The sequence below is a fragment of the Equus caballus genome, chromosome 24 (assembly GCF_041296265.1).
Source record: "Equus caballus isolate H_3958 breed thoroughbred chromosome 24, TB-T2T, whole genome shotgun sequence".
Lineage (NCBI taxonomy): Eukaryota > Metazoa > Chordata > Mammalia > Perissodactyla > Equidae > Equus > Equus caballus.
Genome location: NC_091707.1, coordinates 15,638,183 through 15,657,154, shown reverse-complemented (window position 1 = coordinate 15,657,154; position 18,972 = coordinate 15,638,183). Strand labels below are relative to the sequence as shown.

At 40.4% G+C, this 18,972-nt stretch overlaps 1 protein-coding gene across 2 annotated transcripts; it reads left to right on the top strand.

The window, feature by feature from the left end:
• Positions 1–393: 393 nt before the first annotated feature.
• CNIH1 (cornichon family AMPA receptor auxiliary protein 1) lies at positions 394–13,620 on the top strand. 2 transcript variants are annotated; one of them, XM_070249483.1, is made up of 6 exons: positions 712–894; positions 4,666–4,734; positions 4,982–5,029; positions 9,112–9,224; positions 10,304–10,447; positions 12,605–13,620. In XM_070249483.1, the coding sequence occupies exons 1-6, from the start codon at positions 814–816 to the stop codon at positions 12,630–12,632; spliced, it is 483 nt and encodes a 160-aa protein (XP_070105584.1). In that variant the 5' UTR covers positions 712–813; the 3' UTR covers positions 12,633–13,620. The 2 variants fall into 2 exon arrangements, with proteins under 2 accessions (XP_023483528.1, XP_070105584.1); XM_023627760.2 differs by lacking the exon at positions 4,982–5,029 and having other exon boundaries at positions 394–894.
• Positions 13,621–18,972: the final 5,352 nt, after the last annotated feature.

Here is an 18,972-nt window from a genome sequence, read left to right as displayed (position 1 = left end):
TATCTATAGTTGCGTCTATATCCAGTCGTCCATCTCCGAGTAATTCAAGGTCTGTGATGCTCCGCTGGGTTGCAATGAAAGTCTCCCCATTGCGTGTGGTGAGCCAAACGGTTTGCAAAGCATGGGCTTATGGGATGTGAAGTATGAGCTCCCTCACCAGGCACAGCAGGCCCTCTGCGGTCTAAACCCTTTCGAAGCCCCCTAACGCTCGCAGTCTCGGCTCTGTCCTGCTGATGGAGCGCCGCTGGCGGGTTCACCTAGGACGCCGAGCTTTTCTTCTTTCTTTCACCTCTCTGCGTTGCTCGTGCTGAACCCTCTCCTTGCACCGCTGAATCTGCCTTCTCTGTGCCCGGACAGCTACTCGCCCCGGAAGCCTCAGCCTACGTCTCCCGCAGGGTCCCGCCCCGAGCGGGCCGGGCGCCCCCGACGCTTCCCAGAGGCCGCAGGCTCCGGGGACAGGGCGATCGCGCCGTCAGGACACTCAGGGGGTCGTGTCCAGCACGAGTTGTTCCAGCGCAAGTGCTAGCTTACTCATCTTCGTATCTCAAAGGAGCAGCACAGTCCCTGGTACACCCTAGGCACTCACGAAAGAATATTCGTCCAGAGAATCAACCAGGGAAGGGAGGCGAGGCCGACCGGCGGCAGCACGGACCACGAAGGCGCGCGCCGCCTCCGGCCACTAGAGGGCGCCGGCCGGTGCGCAGGCGCGCTGGGCGGGCGGCGGCGGGCGCGGCGGGCCGAGGAAGCGAATGGTTTTACCCAGCGGGCTGTGCGCCGCCGCTCCCCGCCGCCGGCGCTGCTCGCTCCGCGGCCATGGCGTTCACGTTCGCGGCCTTCTGCTACATGCTGGCGCTGCTGCTCACCGCCGCGCTCATCTTCTTCGCCATCTGGCACGTGAGTACGGCCGAGGGGCGGAGGGCAAGGCGGCGGCGCGGCCCCTTCCCGGCCCGGGCCCCCAAGGGCCGCGCCCCGGGGCGCGCCGGGCCGGGCCGCGCGGCAAGGGGCGCCGCCTCCGTCTCAGGCCGGGCCGCGGGCCAGGGCGCGGGGGCGGCGGCTGACGGACGCGGCTCCTCGCCGCCGGTGGGCGCGGGCCTGCTGGCAGCCCCGCGGCGCGGCCCTGGGGGCCCGGGGAGGGGTCGCGGGCACAGAGGCGGCCGGGCGCCGGGCGGGAGCGGTGGCCCGGATGCGTTGTTGAGCACGGCCGCCGTTCTCTCGGGCTTCCGCAGCATCCTGCCCCGGTGAGATCGTCAGGACCTGTGGCAGAGGAGGTCCCCCCTGCCTCCCAGCCCTTCTTGGGTGCTCTTCAAGTGGAATCGGGTTCTGGTTTCCGTGTGAGCTCCGAGGTAGACTGGATCGATGACTTTGTTGACCGCATCTCCCAACTTTCCCCCGAAGTCCTGCTTTGACCACCCGAGTTGCTCAAGAGACAGTCCTCCCAGCCGCCCCTGTGTGCTGGGAGCCTGACTTAGAGGCAGTTTTGGTTTGATTTGGAAATGCTCAGCTTAAGCTTCTCTAGAGCAGTGCTTTTCTTTCACTCGCATCATGCTGCAGGATAGAAGCAAGCACGTCGTTGCTGATCCCTGTAAGGAACAAGTTCGTTCCCTGAGAAACGGTGCTCCAAGAGGTTTTTGAGGATTCCTGTTTCTCAGCGCAAAATTAGAAGCAGCCTTCTGGAAATCAGCATTCCTTAAAACTTTGTCTTAGATTTGCTTCTCCCCTCTCCATGTTCTAGTCCCTTCTGGAATATTGATCCTACTATGAATGATGGGGCCCGTTCACTCATGTAAGCTTTGAGTCAGTTTTCATCATGGATTTGTTATGAACATAGAGGGCAGAGTGATTTAAAGGGCAGCAGTGTCTTGTGCAAAAAACTCAAAAGTAGAGTGATATCAAAAATCCGTTCCCTTCTGCCAAAGAGCGTGGTTACGTTTATAATTATTTTAGAACCCGCCTGCTGGTGTAGTGCGGGGTGCTTGTGTAAGCTGTGAAGTAACTGCTCCCTCGAAATGCTCGTCAGTAGGAACCAGTAACTTGAAAAGTATTTTAGGCTCTTCTTTGGTGGAAGAACAATAAATAAAGATAATTTGGGATGCAAACCAGCTCCCCTTTAGTAAGCCTCTGATGAAACTGGAATGTTGGTTCCCTTCTGTCTGTAGATGTGATTTAATCCGCTTCTGTGTGACCGGTGCTTTCTGTTTTCTGAGATGATGAGGAGTCTTGGAGCTGTGGGTGCCTTTTCACATCTTGAACCAGGTTGGGTTTGGCTTAAGGAAAACCTTAACTGCACTTCTAAAAACTGGGTGATTTAGTATCCGCTTTCAAATGAATATGTGTCTGGTGAAGTAGATGATTTTAAGTCCTCTTATAGAATTTTTAAAAAGTTTTACTCCACAGATTAGTAGAGAGCTTTTATCCTTAGGGGTTTCTTAGTAGTTCAGAGGATTATGCATCCTTTGGGAACAAATTGGAAATTCTAAATAAATAGTTTAAATTTTTCTATTGACTATGTAACCTTCGGTTTATTTTCGTTTAGTGTCTGTCAGGAGACTCGTTTGGAAATTTCAAGTATAAATTCAAAAAGTCCTGTTTACATTAATTGTTGTAAAGGATTTTTTATGCTGATGGTTCTGTCAGTTTAGCCCTAATTCATGTGGTTTAGCTCTGTGGAAAATACAGTTGGGGCAGAGGTTGGTTTGAAAGCTAAAAGTGCAGAAGTCATTCCCTAACGACGTGCGTCAAGTTGGAAGGTATCCTGAATTGTGTAGTTTGGTGTCTTTAGGGATTTATCTGTTTTATCGCTTTTGCATTTCTGTGGAAATTGTTGTGAACATCTTTGTCCAGATGCGCAGTTGCAGGAAATTTGAAAACCACTGGTTTAAGAATCTTTTCAGAAGTTTTGTAAACTCTACCTTATAGCACTCAAACAGAAGCCTGTTCAGCAACCTATTCATTAAAAGATCCCTTGAAATCACCTGAAGAGTATCGACTGGACGCTTACAGACGTGCCAGCGTTGTCTGCGCCCTGGGACGGAGCAGTGAGCACAGCGAGAATGTTTGCTCTCACGCAGTTCACATTTTAACATGTATTTTCCTTCTATTCTTGTTTTAGTTATAATTTTTATTAGGTCAGATTAGTGAATTTTATAAAATTCTAGAAATTTTAAAAACCCATCTTTTCATGAAGCCAGGAACTGTAACAGGGAAATAAACCAGCATGTTAAAAACTAGACATATGATTCCATTGATTGCTGATAATATTGAGTAACGCTGTCTCATGTATAAAGATCCTATTCCTAAGCCACCAGAGGAACGGCAGATTAAGTTCTCTGTCCCGTGGGTGACCATGGCAGCAACTAAAATAGCTCCCCCACAAACTTGGTGCCTTTGGCTTATTTTGACACCTGACAATACCACATAGTGGCGCATTGCCTCTATTTGATTTTTAGTGCATTTTGACTTTGAAGTTCTGCGTTTAGTGACCCTAAATGTTAAAGCCATATTTCTCCAGAGTGAGGACAAAAACATTCTTGCAACGTATTTTATAAATGGCTGAGAGCTTTCTCGCCTTATCACATTTGTAGCTTTCACTATCACTCCACGAGAAGCTGGCCTTACCTGGGCTACCCTTCTTCAGTCTTTAGTTTTGCCAACAAATGAAATGACCTGAATGCAATAGGAATATGCATAGGACCCCAAAGGAGGTCAGATTGATCACTTTTATAGTGGCATTGAACAGGGCTACTCTTGCCGATGTGGTCCCTTTAGCACAGGATGCCTCTAGGGGCAGAAGAATTAGAAAAATCCTCCGTCCTGAACTGACGCAGGCCCTGGGCGCAGAGCCTGGTGCACGGCCCTTGGCAGCGTGAGCGCGGGCCAGCTCTGAGGCCCCATCCTTCGTCCTGTGTAGAGACTGCACTACTGGACGTGGCTGTCCTGGCCAGGAAGTTTAACAATCCCTTCTTGTTTCTCTGTTCTGAGGCCATTTCTTGCATTTCCAAATCGAAGCTGGACTTTCAATGTATGTGTTTGGGCACAAATGGGAACAAATTGAAGCATGTGAGTCCATCCCTAGTGTCCCCTGAACACTGTGACAAAGGAGGGATGTGCACAGATGGTTAAAAACACTTCACACTGAGGGGACCAGTCACACTTCACACAGTCTCCTGGGGGACACAAACCTGGACATAAATCTCTGCTTCAGTGTGAGAAATGCCGTGTGGGCAGCATTTTGAAGCCCTGTGCTCTGTGGAGATGAGACAGGCGTGCAGGTATTTTGACCAAGGGAGTCAGGAGAACCCTCCAGAGAGGAGTTGACATAGGCAGAGAGTTTTTTAGGATAAAGAAGAGTTTCAGTAAATTGTTGTGGGTGAGGGGAAGAGCATTTGAAGTAGAGAAAATAACTTGAAGAGATGCATTGAAAGATTGAAAATTAGGATATTTATCACGGTATCAGATCATTTTGGTGACAATAATAAAATGTTTTCAGTTCTTTCAATCTGATTCTAGTTATTTATTAGCACATTGAGTTTACTCTAAATTTGTATATGTAATGTTGGTACACTTTTTCTTTTGTTAACGTCATTCAATTATTATTTGATAATGGGGCAGGTTTGTTGCTGCTTTTTATTAAAGTGAGAGATCCTAACTATTTTAATTTTATTTTAGATTATAGCATTTGATGAGCTGAAGACTGATTACAAGAATCCTATAGACCAGTGTAATACCCTGAATCCTGTAAGTTATAATAGAGGGCTTTTCTTTAGATTTTTAAACGCTTTTTGCTTTTAACTTGATATAATTTGAAAATGGCCAATATTCTCAGTAGCATGATATATTTGTACTTTTTGAAGTAGGCAGAATTTTAAAAAATATTCTTTTTCCTGTCCTGCGTGTCTATTCTGACTATTATTAATCTGCTGGTGATCTTGTCAGCTGTCGTACTAACATTCTTCCAATCTGCTTTTTACATTGTCGGCCAAAGACAGTTGAAAAGGTCAAAAAGATTAAAAGAGTCAAAATTGCATTAAAGGTGTGTACTGCTCTTCAGTTTAATGTTTTAATGCTACATTTCATGGGGAGGGCTAGGGCATTTGTATTTGTAAAATGTTCTGTTCAGTGTGCTTGTTCATATGCCTGTTGAGGGTTATGATTTCATGAAATTTCATATTTTATGCAAATGTTTGCTTGCTGGCCCAGTCAAGTAGGGAAAGCTGTTAAATGCTTATGCATCTTTAAAAATGTTATAGCCATAGGCACTTCTATATTTATATTAAATTATTTGGTGCAGTGTTTGAAAGTTGGTTAATGTAAAATGAATGTAACAGATGGTGAGATGATTCTCCTGCTGTGACCTACTGTGAGGTGGTCTGCAAGTGGAGTCTTTAGTACCATATCTAGTTTATCTTTAGTTATGGCTGTTCTGGAATTAATTCACTCTTTCAGCTGATGTTTGTTCAGATCCTTTTAGGAGGATAGCTCTGTTTTTAGGCTCTGGAATCTTGCAGTAATGCTGACCTTTGGACTCATGCTGCCAAAGTTTTGTAGATAGCAATTTGTATACAAATGTCTACATAGTTGTTTCTAATGTATATCCACTCTAAATTTCTAAAACCAACCTGGCTGACGTTCTGAGCTCCGAGGGATTTAATTATAATGTGGCTCCATTGTGCTTAGGGGGTTTATGTGTATTTTGGACTTCATTTAGTGTACTTCTTTAGGGAGATTCTCCTTTAGCCTGTAGGATTGATTTTGCCTAATTGGTCAGAAACTGAAAGGTTGTAAGAGAGCACTGGGTGTATCTTCAAGAAATAGAATACAATAATTTATCTTGAAAAATTACTTAATGAAGTTGAGAACTTGTGTAGACTTTAGTTGTGTAAAACTATAATGCACTAGCATGCTAGAGGGATTTTATTTGGAATAGGGCCTCTAAAGTTAGTTTGCTCCTTTATCATTGTTTCCTGGATGAATCTGAATGATGGAGCAGATTCCTAGTCGTTAAAGAGCTGTTACAGTAAGACTTGATGTAGGTACAGTTAAAAGTATTAACTTACTATCTGTTTCTCTGCTCTTTTGAGACAAAATATGAATTGACTCTGCTTTCTCATGGGAAAGTAATTATGTTCCTTGTAAAACATCTTAAACTACTATTGAAACTAATTGTTACCAAGAAATTAAGAAACTGAAATTTCTTTGGACAGCTGTTTAATAGTATTCTATCCTGTTTGGCTTTTCCTTATCTGAAATAACCAATGATGATGAGGATGATCATAGTTGAAATCAGAGGAGGGCTTTCCTGTCTGCCAGGCTCTGAGCTAAGCATCTTCACCTGGGTTTTTCCATTTGGTTCTCCTGACCATCCTAAGAGGGAGGTGGATTGCTCTTCTCTTGCATAGGAGAGTAAACTGAGGCTTAGTGAGGTTAGAGCACTCAGCCTGAGGTCACCCAGCTAAGGGAGGGCCAGAATTTGAACCCACATAGCCTGAGTTTTAAGCTCAAGCGCTTGTATTTTGCTAATTTACTTTAAATTTGAGAGAGACTAATTTCATTTTAACATATAATGTGTGATTTCTGGCTATTCTTAATGGAAAGAAATCCTTGCTTAGAAAAGATGTGCTTGGGACATCCTCATCTTGCAACAGGTTGGAAGGCAGTTTTTATACCAGCACAAGTTGTGTTTTGATAGGGTGCCGACGATTGGCTTAATAGCAGTGCATCTGACAGTTTTCCCTATTTAAGATTGATTTTGACAATTCTGCCAAAGTATGGGGGAGGACACATATCATTATTTTTTAAAATGTGAACCTTAACTAGAGAATATTATGATTTGCATGTTTAAGTACCATCATTTCAGCTGTATTTGCATGAGGTATTTTTTGTGGATACAAGTTTTTGCATAAATGTTGGTTCCTAAATGGAATAATTTTTATGCCACTTATGGGCAAATTCTGTCATTAATGAATGATTGGAAAGGACTGGTTTCTATTAGAGATGCATAGTAAAAGTTTCTGGACCTTTTTTGTGGAGAAAAGAGATTGTGGCATTTGTTTCATATTAGAACTGGTAGAGTTTCAGATTATCATCACTCTCACTAAAGTACATTGTTTAAGAGCAGTAAGGGGTCATGCTCTCAAAATCGTTTTTTCCCCATACCTTAGTCTGTAAGTGTAGCATGGAAACTTGGATGATAATTTATATTGTTAGATATCAGTTGGCTTTAGAGGGCTAAAATAGGCTTACTATATATATATATATATATATATATATTTTTTTTTTTTTTTTTGAGGATGGTTAGCCCTGAGCTCACATCTGTTGCCAATCCTCCTCTTTTTGCTGAGGAAGACTGGCCCTGACCTAACATCCATGCCCATCTTCCTCTACTAGGCTTACTATATTTTAAAGAAAAATCCTGTAATTTAAACAGCAGCTCTAGTGGTGTACTTCTAATGAAATGTATGTTTTTCTTGGTTTGTACTGGTTGTAGTCAACTGAGTTTGAAAGACTTCCTACGGACATTTTCTTGTTTTTTGACAGATAGTTAACTTTGATCTTAATTAAATGCTGGCTTAAAGGTTCATATTATTTACAAGTTTATATATATGCAGAGTTTATCTTTTGTTATTTATTATATTAAGTTTGTTGAAAAATCTGTTTAGTAGTATAGATTAGTTGGTTTTACTGGGATTTCATTTAAAATAGGATTCATTAAAAACTTTGCTTCAGGGGCCGGCCCAGTGGCACAGTGGTTAAGTTCTCACGTTCTGCTTCTCGGTGGCCCGGGGTTCGCCAGTTCGGATCCCAGGTGCGGACATGGCACTGCTTGGCATGCCATGCTGTGGTAGGTGTCCCACATATAAAGCAGAGGAAGATGGGCATGGATGTTAGCTCAGGGCCAGTCTTCCTCAGCAAAAAGAGGAGGACTGGCAGTAGTTAGCTCAGGGCTAGTCTTCCTCAAAAAAAAAAAAAACTTTGCTCCATACTTTTTCAATTTAAGAAGTAATTTGGCAGTATTAGAAAATGGGCTTGCATATGTAGTATATGTATTGTATATTATTATATTCCACAGCTATGGTTTCCCCTGAGGAAAGCTCTGACAGTGTTGAGGATTCATATAATTTTAGTTTGGTATAATGCAGACATTTGAGAAACTGGCTTTGCAGCTGTGACTTACAGGAACTTCTTTGGCTGAAACTTGCAATGAAAGGTTTTGGTATTTTTATTTAACAAAGTCTTTGGGCTGAAATCTTTAGAATGAGAAAGATAATTTAAGGCGTTAACTCCTGGTCAGTTTATAAAAAGCGCTTTGCTTGAATTAATTTTTCCTTACTTAATACTACCTACTATCAGGCTTACTTTGTTTTTGAGTTCTGAGCTTCTCCTGGTCTGCCTGTCTGCAACATTTCATTGGAAAGCAAGCATAAAGAAACAGGAAGGCCATATAGGAATGAGCTCAGGAACCGGGAAAATTCCAATTTCATGGTTGAGAACTCAGTCTTTTCCCTCCTACGTTGCAGAAAGCACATCATTTGCATTTGTGCATATTAGTGTTCTTTCCCCCCAACTGTGCTGAGATTATTGGCTGTTGGCTTTTCATTGAAAAATTACTTTTGTGGTAATGTGATGTGGTTTGCTAAATATTGTATATGTAGCATTCTTGGTTTCTGTTAAAGGCTTAAAATCCCTAATGTGTAAACTTCCAAAGGGGAGTTTTGTTTTTTTTGGGTCTTTTTATATCTTGCATGTGATTAGATACCTTATTTTTGTATTTTTATCATTGTTGAATGGTAGAAAGAAAAAGTATTCCAGTTGATCAGCAAATAACTGTTCAAACAGTCTGGGTGGTAACTTTGTAATGTAACCTGTTGCTCTAATAATTTGAGTTTAAATTTTAAGTTTTATCTTATTCTTTTAGTATCCTCTGGTCAGTTTGCTTGTAATAGTGCTTTTGGTAAAAAATTAAATATGGAAATAAAATTCAGTAGCGTCTTTCATCTCTAATTCTAAGAAAACAGTGATTTTTCATTATGGAAACTTGGTTGCCACCTGCTTTCCAAATTAGCAGTTGACTTAATGCCAAAGCATTTGGATAACTGGCGTGTCTTTTCCTTCCAGCTTGTACTTCCAGAGTACCTCATCCATGCTTTCTTCTGTGTCATGTTTCTTTGTGCAGCAGAGTGGCTTACACTGGGTCTCAATATGCCCCTCTTGGCATATCATATTTGGAGGTAATATTTAGATGTACTTCTAATATTTTCCTAATTAAATTTTAATTTATACTATGGTTGACATGGTTATTTTTCATGCTAGTCACCTAAATGAAAACTGAAAGTTAGTTGGCATTTATTTTAAAAATCAAGTGGGTGAACAAATAACTGTATTAATACCTCTTACGGGGCTTGCTTTACTACCCTTCAAAGAGTTTTTTTCCCTTAAAAATGAAGTGTAACTTACATACAATAATGTGTGCAGGTCTGAAGCATACAGCTCAGTGAATTTTTACATATGTATACACCCATGAAACAACCATCCAGATCAAGGTATACAACAGGTCCAGCCCCAAAAGATCCCCTTGTGTCCCATCCCAGTCACTTACCCCTCCATTCCCAAGGAGAACCAGTGACCTCTAAAATCTTATTAATTTTGACATCTTTGAACTTCATGTAAATCAAAATGTATAGTGTGTGTCTAACTTCTTTCTCCATGTTTACTGTGTGACACTAAATTCGGTTATTTATGCAAGATGTTCATATTTCATAACTTCTAAAAGTTATGTCTGATCTATACAGGCATGTCAAAATCTCATTGCCCTCGATTTTAGGAAATATACTGAAGAAGTGTTTAGGGATAAAGTGGTATCACATCTGTAACTGACTCTAAAATGGTTCAGAAAAAATGTACACATATTTAGAGATGGAATGAGAAAGAGAAGGGTAAAGCCAGTGTGGTGAATGTGAACCTTTGGAATATCTGGGTGAAGTGTTCTTGTACCTTTTCTGAAAGTCTAAAAATATGTTAAAAAGTTAAAAAAATCTTATTTCCTTTCTACAGTTATTCTTATTTTGCTTGGATTTCTAAAGTGTAGAGGAGACCAGATGTGACTTGTTTAACTGTCTTGTTCTGATTTAGGGGCTCTAGTTTTAAAATTAAGATGATAAAAAAAAGAACTCCACCTAGAACTGAAAGCATGCATCCCTGCGTGGACACCTCTCATTGGAACAAATACTGTTTGAGAAGAAAAACCCTCCTTCCCATCCTGAAGGTTTGCTTCCCTTTCTGAGTGGCTAACAGACTGTGTTTATTTCAGGTATATGAGTAGACCAGTGATGAGTGGACCGGGACTCTATGACCCCACAACCATCATGAATGCAGATATTCTAGCATATTGTCAGAAAGAAGGATGGTGCAAATTAGCTTTTTATCTTCTAGCATTTTTTTACTACCTATACGGGTAAGTTTAAAAAGTAAAATGAAAATATGATTTCACTTTGCTGCCTAAAATGTTTGTAGGCATTATGGTCTTAATACTTTAAAATCCACTTAAAGAACAACTCAGAGTCTTGGAGGTGGTAACGATAATGGCACAGTGCACACCAGCAAATTCCCACACATTGAAGATGAATATGGATGTGAAGGGCCAGGGTTGGTACTTGTCAAGACAGCCAACAGTGAAGGGGCAGAAAGCTTAGTCAGGGTACTGCTTCCTAAGTTATCAGACACATTCAGTGAGTAAAGGACAATCCTCATTCTCCATGGCGAAGTGATGGCATTGGGAGTATATGGCTGGATGAGTTTGCAAAACAATTTTTGCTTAACTTCAGTCTCAAGATTGTCTTTAATTTTTTCCGTATCATTCTTCATAAACTATGTGCTCTGTCTTTTATTTTCTGGTTTGCTTGATCCAAATGGGATGACTGAAAGAAACAAACAGTTCTATCTTACAAGATGGTGCAGTTATTGGTTTTTCTCCCTTTACACTGTGATAGACTCATATCATTGTTCCCCTACATCAGAGTTTCTCAGCCTCAGCACTGTTGACATTTTGGGCTGGATTAATCATTGTTGTGGGGGCTCTTCTGCGCATTGTAGGACGGTTAGCGGCATCCCTGGCCTCTGCCCACTAGATGCCAGTAGCATCTTCCTGCCCCAGTTGTAACAATCAAAAATGTCTCTCGACACTGCCAGATGCCCCAAGTCGGGCAACGTCAGCCCTGCTTGAGAACCACTGCTCCAAGTGTACTGTTGGTGGAATAACATGGCTGCTTGTTACAGCTGGAAAAGGACACTGTCAGGTGTGGAATTAGAATTTTTCTTTAAGCTATATGAATACACTTTTCCCATCTTTTATTGATGTGTATTCAACTAGAGAGGGCTTTCTGATTTTCAAAATCTAAAGAAAATTAGCTGTATAAGGTGAAAATGTTGTAATAAGCTTCCATTTCCTTTTCTTTTTGTTACTTGAAAACTTGCTAAGTATTAGATGACAGGCTTATATTTGTATTTCTCCTTACATCATATAAATTTCCGTTATAGACAAGGATAAATGAAGGGCTGGATTGAAATTTAGGAAAAAGATATTTTTGTGCTTTTAGAGGGTATAATTGTGAACGTGAGCATCCTTTACTGCATCTACAAATCTTGTTCCTTCATATATGAAACACAGATAGTGAATCCAAGTTCTGAAAAGTGAAATTCCATGTGTCCTTCTAATGTCCTGTTAATTTTCATTTTAAATTAATTTACATTTTATAACATACCTGAAACAGTGCTGGTGTATAGTAGGCACTTAAAACATATTTGTTGAAAGAAAGAAAAGAAATGAATGATTGAATAAATGATAAAATTGGAGATGTACAGTTGTGGGAAAATGTTCACCCAGAGATAGTGGCACCAGGATGTTCATTGCTGCTTTCACTTGTCCATTGAGTTTGTTCCCCTCCTTGCTTTGTATTTCCATTTAGATACACATGCCTTTGAACCATGACGGTTCCACATGGCTTTTTCTGTAGAATGTCTCCTTTAGGCCATAAGCCTAAATCAAATGGCTATTGTTTTTTATTTTGCTCCTTTGTCCCCTTTTCTTGTTTAACTCTGTTGCTGTTGCCTAGAGCCTTTCTCCAGTGGGAAAGTTCCTTAATTGACCATTCCCGTCTGTGAAATGGGGATGATGATGACACCTACCTCCTAGGACTGCTTGGAGGTTTCAGTGAGGTCCTGTATATAGAAGACCTCACGGGGCCTGGTGTGAAGTGAGCCCTCGGGAGATGCTTGCCTTTATTATTAGACACAACTCCAGAGCAGCGTGCTGTTTGGATTGCTTCTCTAAGCTCTGATCCCCCATTAAGCTTTCAGCTGTGCTGTTCTATTTGCTAAAATTGGAAAGGAAGTACGGGACAACCACAGCACATGCACTGAGTCAAACTCCCACCTTAGGCAAAGTCCATATATGTAGATTGAAATTGTGTTGTGAACTTGTCATTGGTCTTTTCCTTTCTGTGATGATGTGATAGCACAAACTAGTTTGCTACATAAAGCAGACTCAACTTTTTGGTGCTTTAGTTGTTATAATTAGGAATGTTTGAATTAACAGCTTTTTTCTTCTTTTCAGCATGATCTATGTTTTGGTAAGCTCTTAGAACAGCGCTCAGAAGAATCGGGCCAGTTCAGTGCATGCACAAAGCCACCACGTGGAGGGCTTCTATCCAGCAAGACCCTGTTTCCAAGAGTAGCCTATGGAATCTGATCAGTTACTTTAAAAAATGACTCATTATTTTTTAAATGTTTCCACATTTTTTGCTTGTGGAAAGACTGTTTTCATATGTTATACTCGGATAAAGAATTTAAATGGAATTACGTATACATTAATATCAAATGATTACCTCTGGTGTTGACAGGTTGGACTTGCACTCCTTAAGGAACAGCCATAATCCCTTGAATGATTGTATTAATTATTGACTGTCCTTACTCCATTGGAAGCTCGTGTTTATAGGAACTTGTAGGGCTCATTGGTTTTACTGAAATTCCATCTAATTATAAATTAGCTGTAGATACCAGGTGCTTCTGATGAACTGAAAATAGATATCTAGCCTGTGGGAACCATCATGGTTTCCTCATCTATCATGTAGAAGATTATATATGGATACATTAAAAACATAAGAGTGGGATGTTTTCCCTTTGACTTGAATATTATCCCTGTATATTGCATGAATGAGAGATTTCCCATATTTCAACCAGAGTAATAACTTGCTTTAATTCTTAAGCATAAGTGAACATGATATAAAAATATATGCTGAATTACTTGCAAAGAATGCATTTAAAGCTATTTTAAATGTGTTTTAATTTGTAAGACATTACTTATTAAGAAATTGGTTATTATACTTGCTGCTTTAATCTGGTGGTAAAGGTATTCTTAAGAATTTGCAAGTACTTTAGATTTTCAAAACTGAATGAGAGAGAACATTGTATAACCGCCCTGCTGTTCCTTTAGTGCAATACAATAAAACTCTGAAATTAAGGCTTATTTTCAGTGCATTGTTTTAAAGGCTACAAATAGCTATTTCTTAAACTTGCTTAATCCATAATAAAGATATGTTACTGTCCGTTTTTTAAGCAGATAGTAGAGTATTACATTGTGTGTGTGTTTTTTTAAATACCATGCTTGAATCTAGAAAGGAAGATTTTTAAATGGCTAAGCACATTACCCTCTCTAGTCAGTTGACAAGATTCATAAGCATCGACGGCACAGCATTGTCATTTTTCTTACCAATTTAAAAAATTGTGACGCTTAACATGTTTTAAGTATTCTTTTTCCTTTTTGAAGCAGCAGGTGTTTAGGTAAAGTGACTTGTAAGTCTGTTCTTCGCTGCTGCTTGTGAGGTGGGTAAATTGCGACTTGCATGCTTTCGTAAGCATCCTTGTGCTTTACTTGGGATGAGGAAGTTAAAGGGATTGAAAATAGTTTTCAGTGGTTCAGAAGTTAAAATGAAGGATCAAAGAAAGAAAACCAATTTATAGAAATGCCATGTAATAATCAAGGGAGTGTATGGGTGTGTTTGTGGAAGTCTTGCTATAAGAACCCCTTGAATTAGAGGCTGTTTTATTCTCTACTGGTGAAAAAACGCTCCCCCACCTTTGGGAGAGTGGCTGTACTGTTTGGGATTGGGTAATGAGGATGAACGTGTTGGAGAGGATGTAGAACCAGAAGAGTGAGGAGAGTCAAACCATTTCCCAACGAGAGAAGCTTTAGAGACCTTGTATTTTATAGTCTGGAGAACAGCTCGAGGGATCTGACTGTTCACCAGTTCACGCAGTAAACTGTTTATTGAGCACTTGCTGGACGTTGGAGTGTCGTGCTCTGAGTCTCAGCAGTCATTCAGTTTCCAATCCACTCAATTCGATCAGCACCTACTCCTCATTTTTCTTTCTTGTCCACAAGTACTTTTGATCATGAGAGACCTGGTCAAGTCTTGTATACTCCTGATAGGTTTCCTGGGGCTATTACTTTAGTATTCCTGGGTAAGTATTTTCATGAGCCCTTATTGTCCCTTAGCAAATACTACTTTCCTTTATAAGTTTTACCAAACACCCTTTTAATAATGTATACGGGAATATTCTCCGGGATTAATACAAGGCTACTCGTGGCAATTTGTGGAAGCCACCTTCTCATGCTTCAAAAATTAGATATGTAGTCCTTAGCAGATTCCCCAAAGATGATTGACAATGAGCTTCACCCATCTCAGTGGTAGGTTGTTAGTTCCTAAGCATGTGATTAGAAGATTGAGAACCTGGATGTTCTCATATCTACCCATCTACCTTTTCCAGTGTTTTATGAAATTAAGTCACTTACCAAGAGAAAGCAGGAACATATTACTTGCATTGACAGTCTCCCACTGGCTCTTTTCCTTGCTCTGAATTTAATTTGTTCTCCCCATTAATCTGTTTTGCGTGGCCCTGGCCTTACATCTGTTATTCCTGCAAGTCCAGCTGAAGCGTAGTTAGCTTGGGTTTGTAATCCCTTCCGGCTTTTATCAAATTGCTCCCTGTGCACGATAGCCGTTTAGGTATGCTTTTTGTCCTTGTTATAATTACTTTGATACTGTATGCTTTGATTTATCCTTAAGAGCTTTCCAACTCTGAAACAGTAGTATAACACACTATAGTTTATAAGTATACCAGCAACTCTGTTGCTATGGATACTACAGATGCTCATGAGTTAAAAATCTTACGTAACAAATGTAGTCTGTTCAGCAGTTACTCTATTGAGTAATGTTGTATCATGGCGTGTGCCCCTTTAGTACTAAGAGTGTAGGGGTAAAAGCTTATTTGAGTGCCTGTATCTGAATTTTATTAATGATGTCTGATGATTTTCACAGTGCTTAACTGATATTCCCCACTCCCTCTCCCAGGGTAGAGAAGTGTTTGGTCCCAGGCTATAGCCAAATTGCTAATTTGTTTGAAGTTTAAATTATTTTTCATAGGAAGGGGGAAGTGATTGGAAATGACCAATCTACTTTTGACACATATCAGGTATTACTAAAGCATTTGAGAAGCCTCATGGGTTATACCATGAACTGCCAGACCCACCAGTTAAGTCCAGATACCCAGGTGATGGTCTTTCACACAGCAACAAAGTACACAGCAATTTGCAGTATTAGTCTTTCAAAGCCAGCTCAGTGTTTTTCAGCTTGAGGACCACTCATGCTAGTAACTCTCACAGAGCTCTTCTCTGCTCCCCAGATCAACATATCTTGAAGATATGTCAGATATTTGCAGAGAAAGTGTTGAGGAAAATAATCCATAACCAACCTATAGATCAAAATTGGGGTGAGTTTATTATGTGCCAGATGTGAGGACCAGCTTAGCCTGGGGCCTTCCTTCCCCGAGGAGGGAAGGGGCACCAAAGAAGTGGGGTTTGCAGAGTGGTTATATACTGTCAAAGAGCATGTATCACATATGATTGAAATGTCCCTTTTACAGTAGTCACAAGATTGCTCTGTCAGCACAGTGATTGATGGACACAGCATGTAGCAGATCTGCAGTCTCGATGGACACAGCAGGTAGCCTGTCTGTTGTCTCCAGCTGGGTGGTCACAGGGTGAGCGCAGCAGTCAATCCCTACCCTAGGGAGAGATGCTTATCCTTAAGGAAATGCCACTGTGGGGGAAGTTGCATCTTTATCTTAAGGCCATTTGTTCTTGTCTTTGGGACAGCAAATGCTTAAAGCAGATGTATGATGCATGCTCAGCGGCTACGTCAGACCCTTTTGAAAGAACGAGGTCAGGCTGAATCGGGTTTATACCAAGTGGCTTCCTTACATACTGCAGTATATCCTATGGCTTGCCATTTGTTTGTGAAAAGGAAATGGAGATGTAGATACACATTGAAACTAGCAAAATATTTTCCTTGGTGCAACACTTCTTTTTTCCTCCAATTTTATGTTTATGAATAGTGTTCATGGAATATTATTGCCATGGTACAAATAAGGACTTACGTGTGTATCTCTTATAGCCTGCAGGGGTGGGCTTTTAAGTATGGCTGGCTATATCATAGCAGGGTGATATTGTGAGCCCATTCAAATAACGATCTATATTTAAAAGTATACATTTAGTTTACTTATATCATTTAACACTCAGAAATGTGCATCTCTTAATAATCAGTTGTACAATATAATTGTCAAGCAGAAATTGACAGCAAAATATTTTAAAATAGTACTTTTCAAAAGGAAAAGATAATATTGAGACCTTGTCTAGCATTGTTCTTAAGTACACATATTCATCCTTTTGGGAAACTGAATAATGCTAGTCTCAAATAATTTTAAGGTCTTTTGCTCAAACCAATCATTGATCTGTGGTCAGTCTAGCAGCCAATGAGTGTCTGGAACTAGTAATATAACTCAGAAGATGGTTCTGAACTAATACTGCAGGGTGATGCCAAGAGCAAAAATGTTCTATTTCTGGATACGTTGAATAGCTTTCTTAGAACAATTTTGCTTTAAAATTCAGAGTTCTCAAACTAAATGTCCGCCAGGGGTACACAGCTCTGCTGCTCGTTCTTGGTTTTGGAAAGCAGTAGTAGCCGTCTAAGGTGATTGACCTGTGAGACTGGAGAGAAGGTGTTAGCCCACATGAACTTTATTACTGCACCTTGTGCAAGTGACGATGTAGAGGACGTTTGGATATGGAAAAGAATGAGTAAGTTAATTTTATTGTTCACTGCTTTTTCTAAACATTTAAATTTCTTTGGTTACTATGTTCATGTATTCTGGAGAAGAAAATCTTAAATAATAAATTGATGACTGGGTAGACCCTAAAACTACTAAGAACATAGAATGTAGTTAGCCGTTTGCTCATGGCTTGTTAAAGTCTAAGTTAACCTTAATGGTGCTTGCCACTGTCCAAAGAAAATGTCATAAGTCTCTTACCTTCTTTGAGCTTGCTGGATTAGTTTGCTTTTGTATGTTTAATAAAAACCATCTCCAGTGTTTCCCTGTGTAGTCTGTGGGTAGTGGCTGAGTCTGTGTGGACTCAGTTTCAGCGGCTCACTCGGGCATGTGGGACCAGGACTGCAGATTGTCTCTCCGACTCCCCCCACCCTGCCCACAGTTTGAGGGCCATCCCACAGAGAAAACAGTTTTCCAAGAATGTTGGAGTTACATGTAATTAAACTTAATCGGACAATTATAGTTGAGTAGTGATATTCTATGTTTTTCTGTTATGGAATCATGAGGTTCTTCCTTATACCTAGTATTAAAGTAGTTTGGTTAGGCGTTTTAAACGTGGAAAGCTGAACTAGCACTTGCAGTGGAAATTGAGAGATGAATGCATTTTGAAAATTCAGTTGATTATTAAAGGATTTAATTAACCTATGCCAATATTTTTTCCTCGATTTCCTTAAATATTCACGAATAAGCTATATATTTATATTGGGAGAAAGCTAACAGAAAGTTTGGTAATGTCAATTTCAGTGACTAACTAAAGTTTAATAGAATATTGTGATTTTAAATTGTATGTGGTTGTAATACCAAAATCATAAGGAAGGTCAATCTATATTGCAGCCTGTACTTTAAAAAAAATAACTTTCTTGCCATAACTTTGGCATTTATTATCTTAGATAAGAAATCCCTAGGGATATGTGATTCTCCCATCTTCCTTAGTATTCTTGTAAAATCTTCAGTTCTAGAAGCAGTCCATATATATAAAAGTATTAACATACTGATTTTATATTATGGCACATACTGGCTCTCTGGTCTGAAGTTCCCAAACGGGACTTGTCATTGTTTTAAAGTATTCCCTAATGAAATTGCCATAGTTCATCAGCAGCAAGAGGAGTTGGAGACAAAATAAGACTTTCAGTAATTATAATGATTATTTAAAATCTAAGTTTTGATGTGAAATTTACTATGTCTTGTGTGGAAGTGCTTGTGACCATTGGTTCACACCTGTGATTAGCAATAGCCAAGAGAGCCCCGGGACCACCGTGTGCAACACTGAATCCATGATGTCTGTTGAAACGGTGGCTCTGACTCTTCACGTGACCTTGTCTGCGCTCCAGAGGACTGCTCTCGCCAGCTCAGCATTGAGTTAAGGACGGAAAGACATGCTCAGTAGCATAGGGTGCAGTGAAGCAGTGAGAACTGGAGGTGGCTCATCTGGAGAGAAGTGCTTTCTAAAGTCAATGTGAAAGAGGGGTTACATTCACTCCTTGTAGTTCCTAGGCTGAAAAAATGAATGCTCTGAAAACAGCAGCTCTGAACCGGCGAATTCCTCACCTCAGAAAATACTCCTGCACATGCTGGATAAACACTTGTTGGGGACGATCCAGTATTGGGAGGGAGGTGACTAAATGATTCATAGGATCCCTCACAACTCTGCATGGCTATGAATTATAAAAGACAATGGGAGAAATTTTGGGAGTAATAGAGGGTGAAAAGTTATTGGAATAATTTTAGCTTGGGTGCTAATACCAATTTGCATACTTG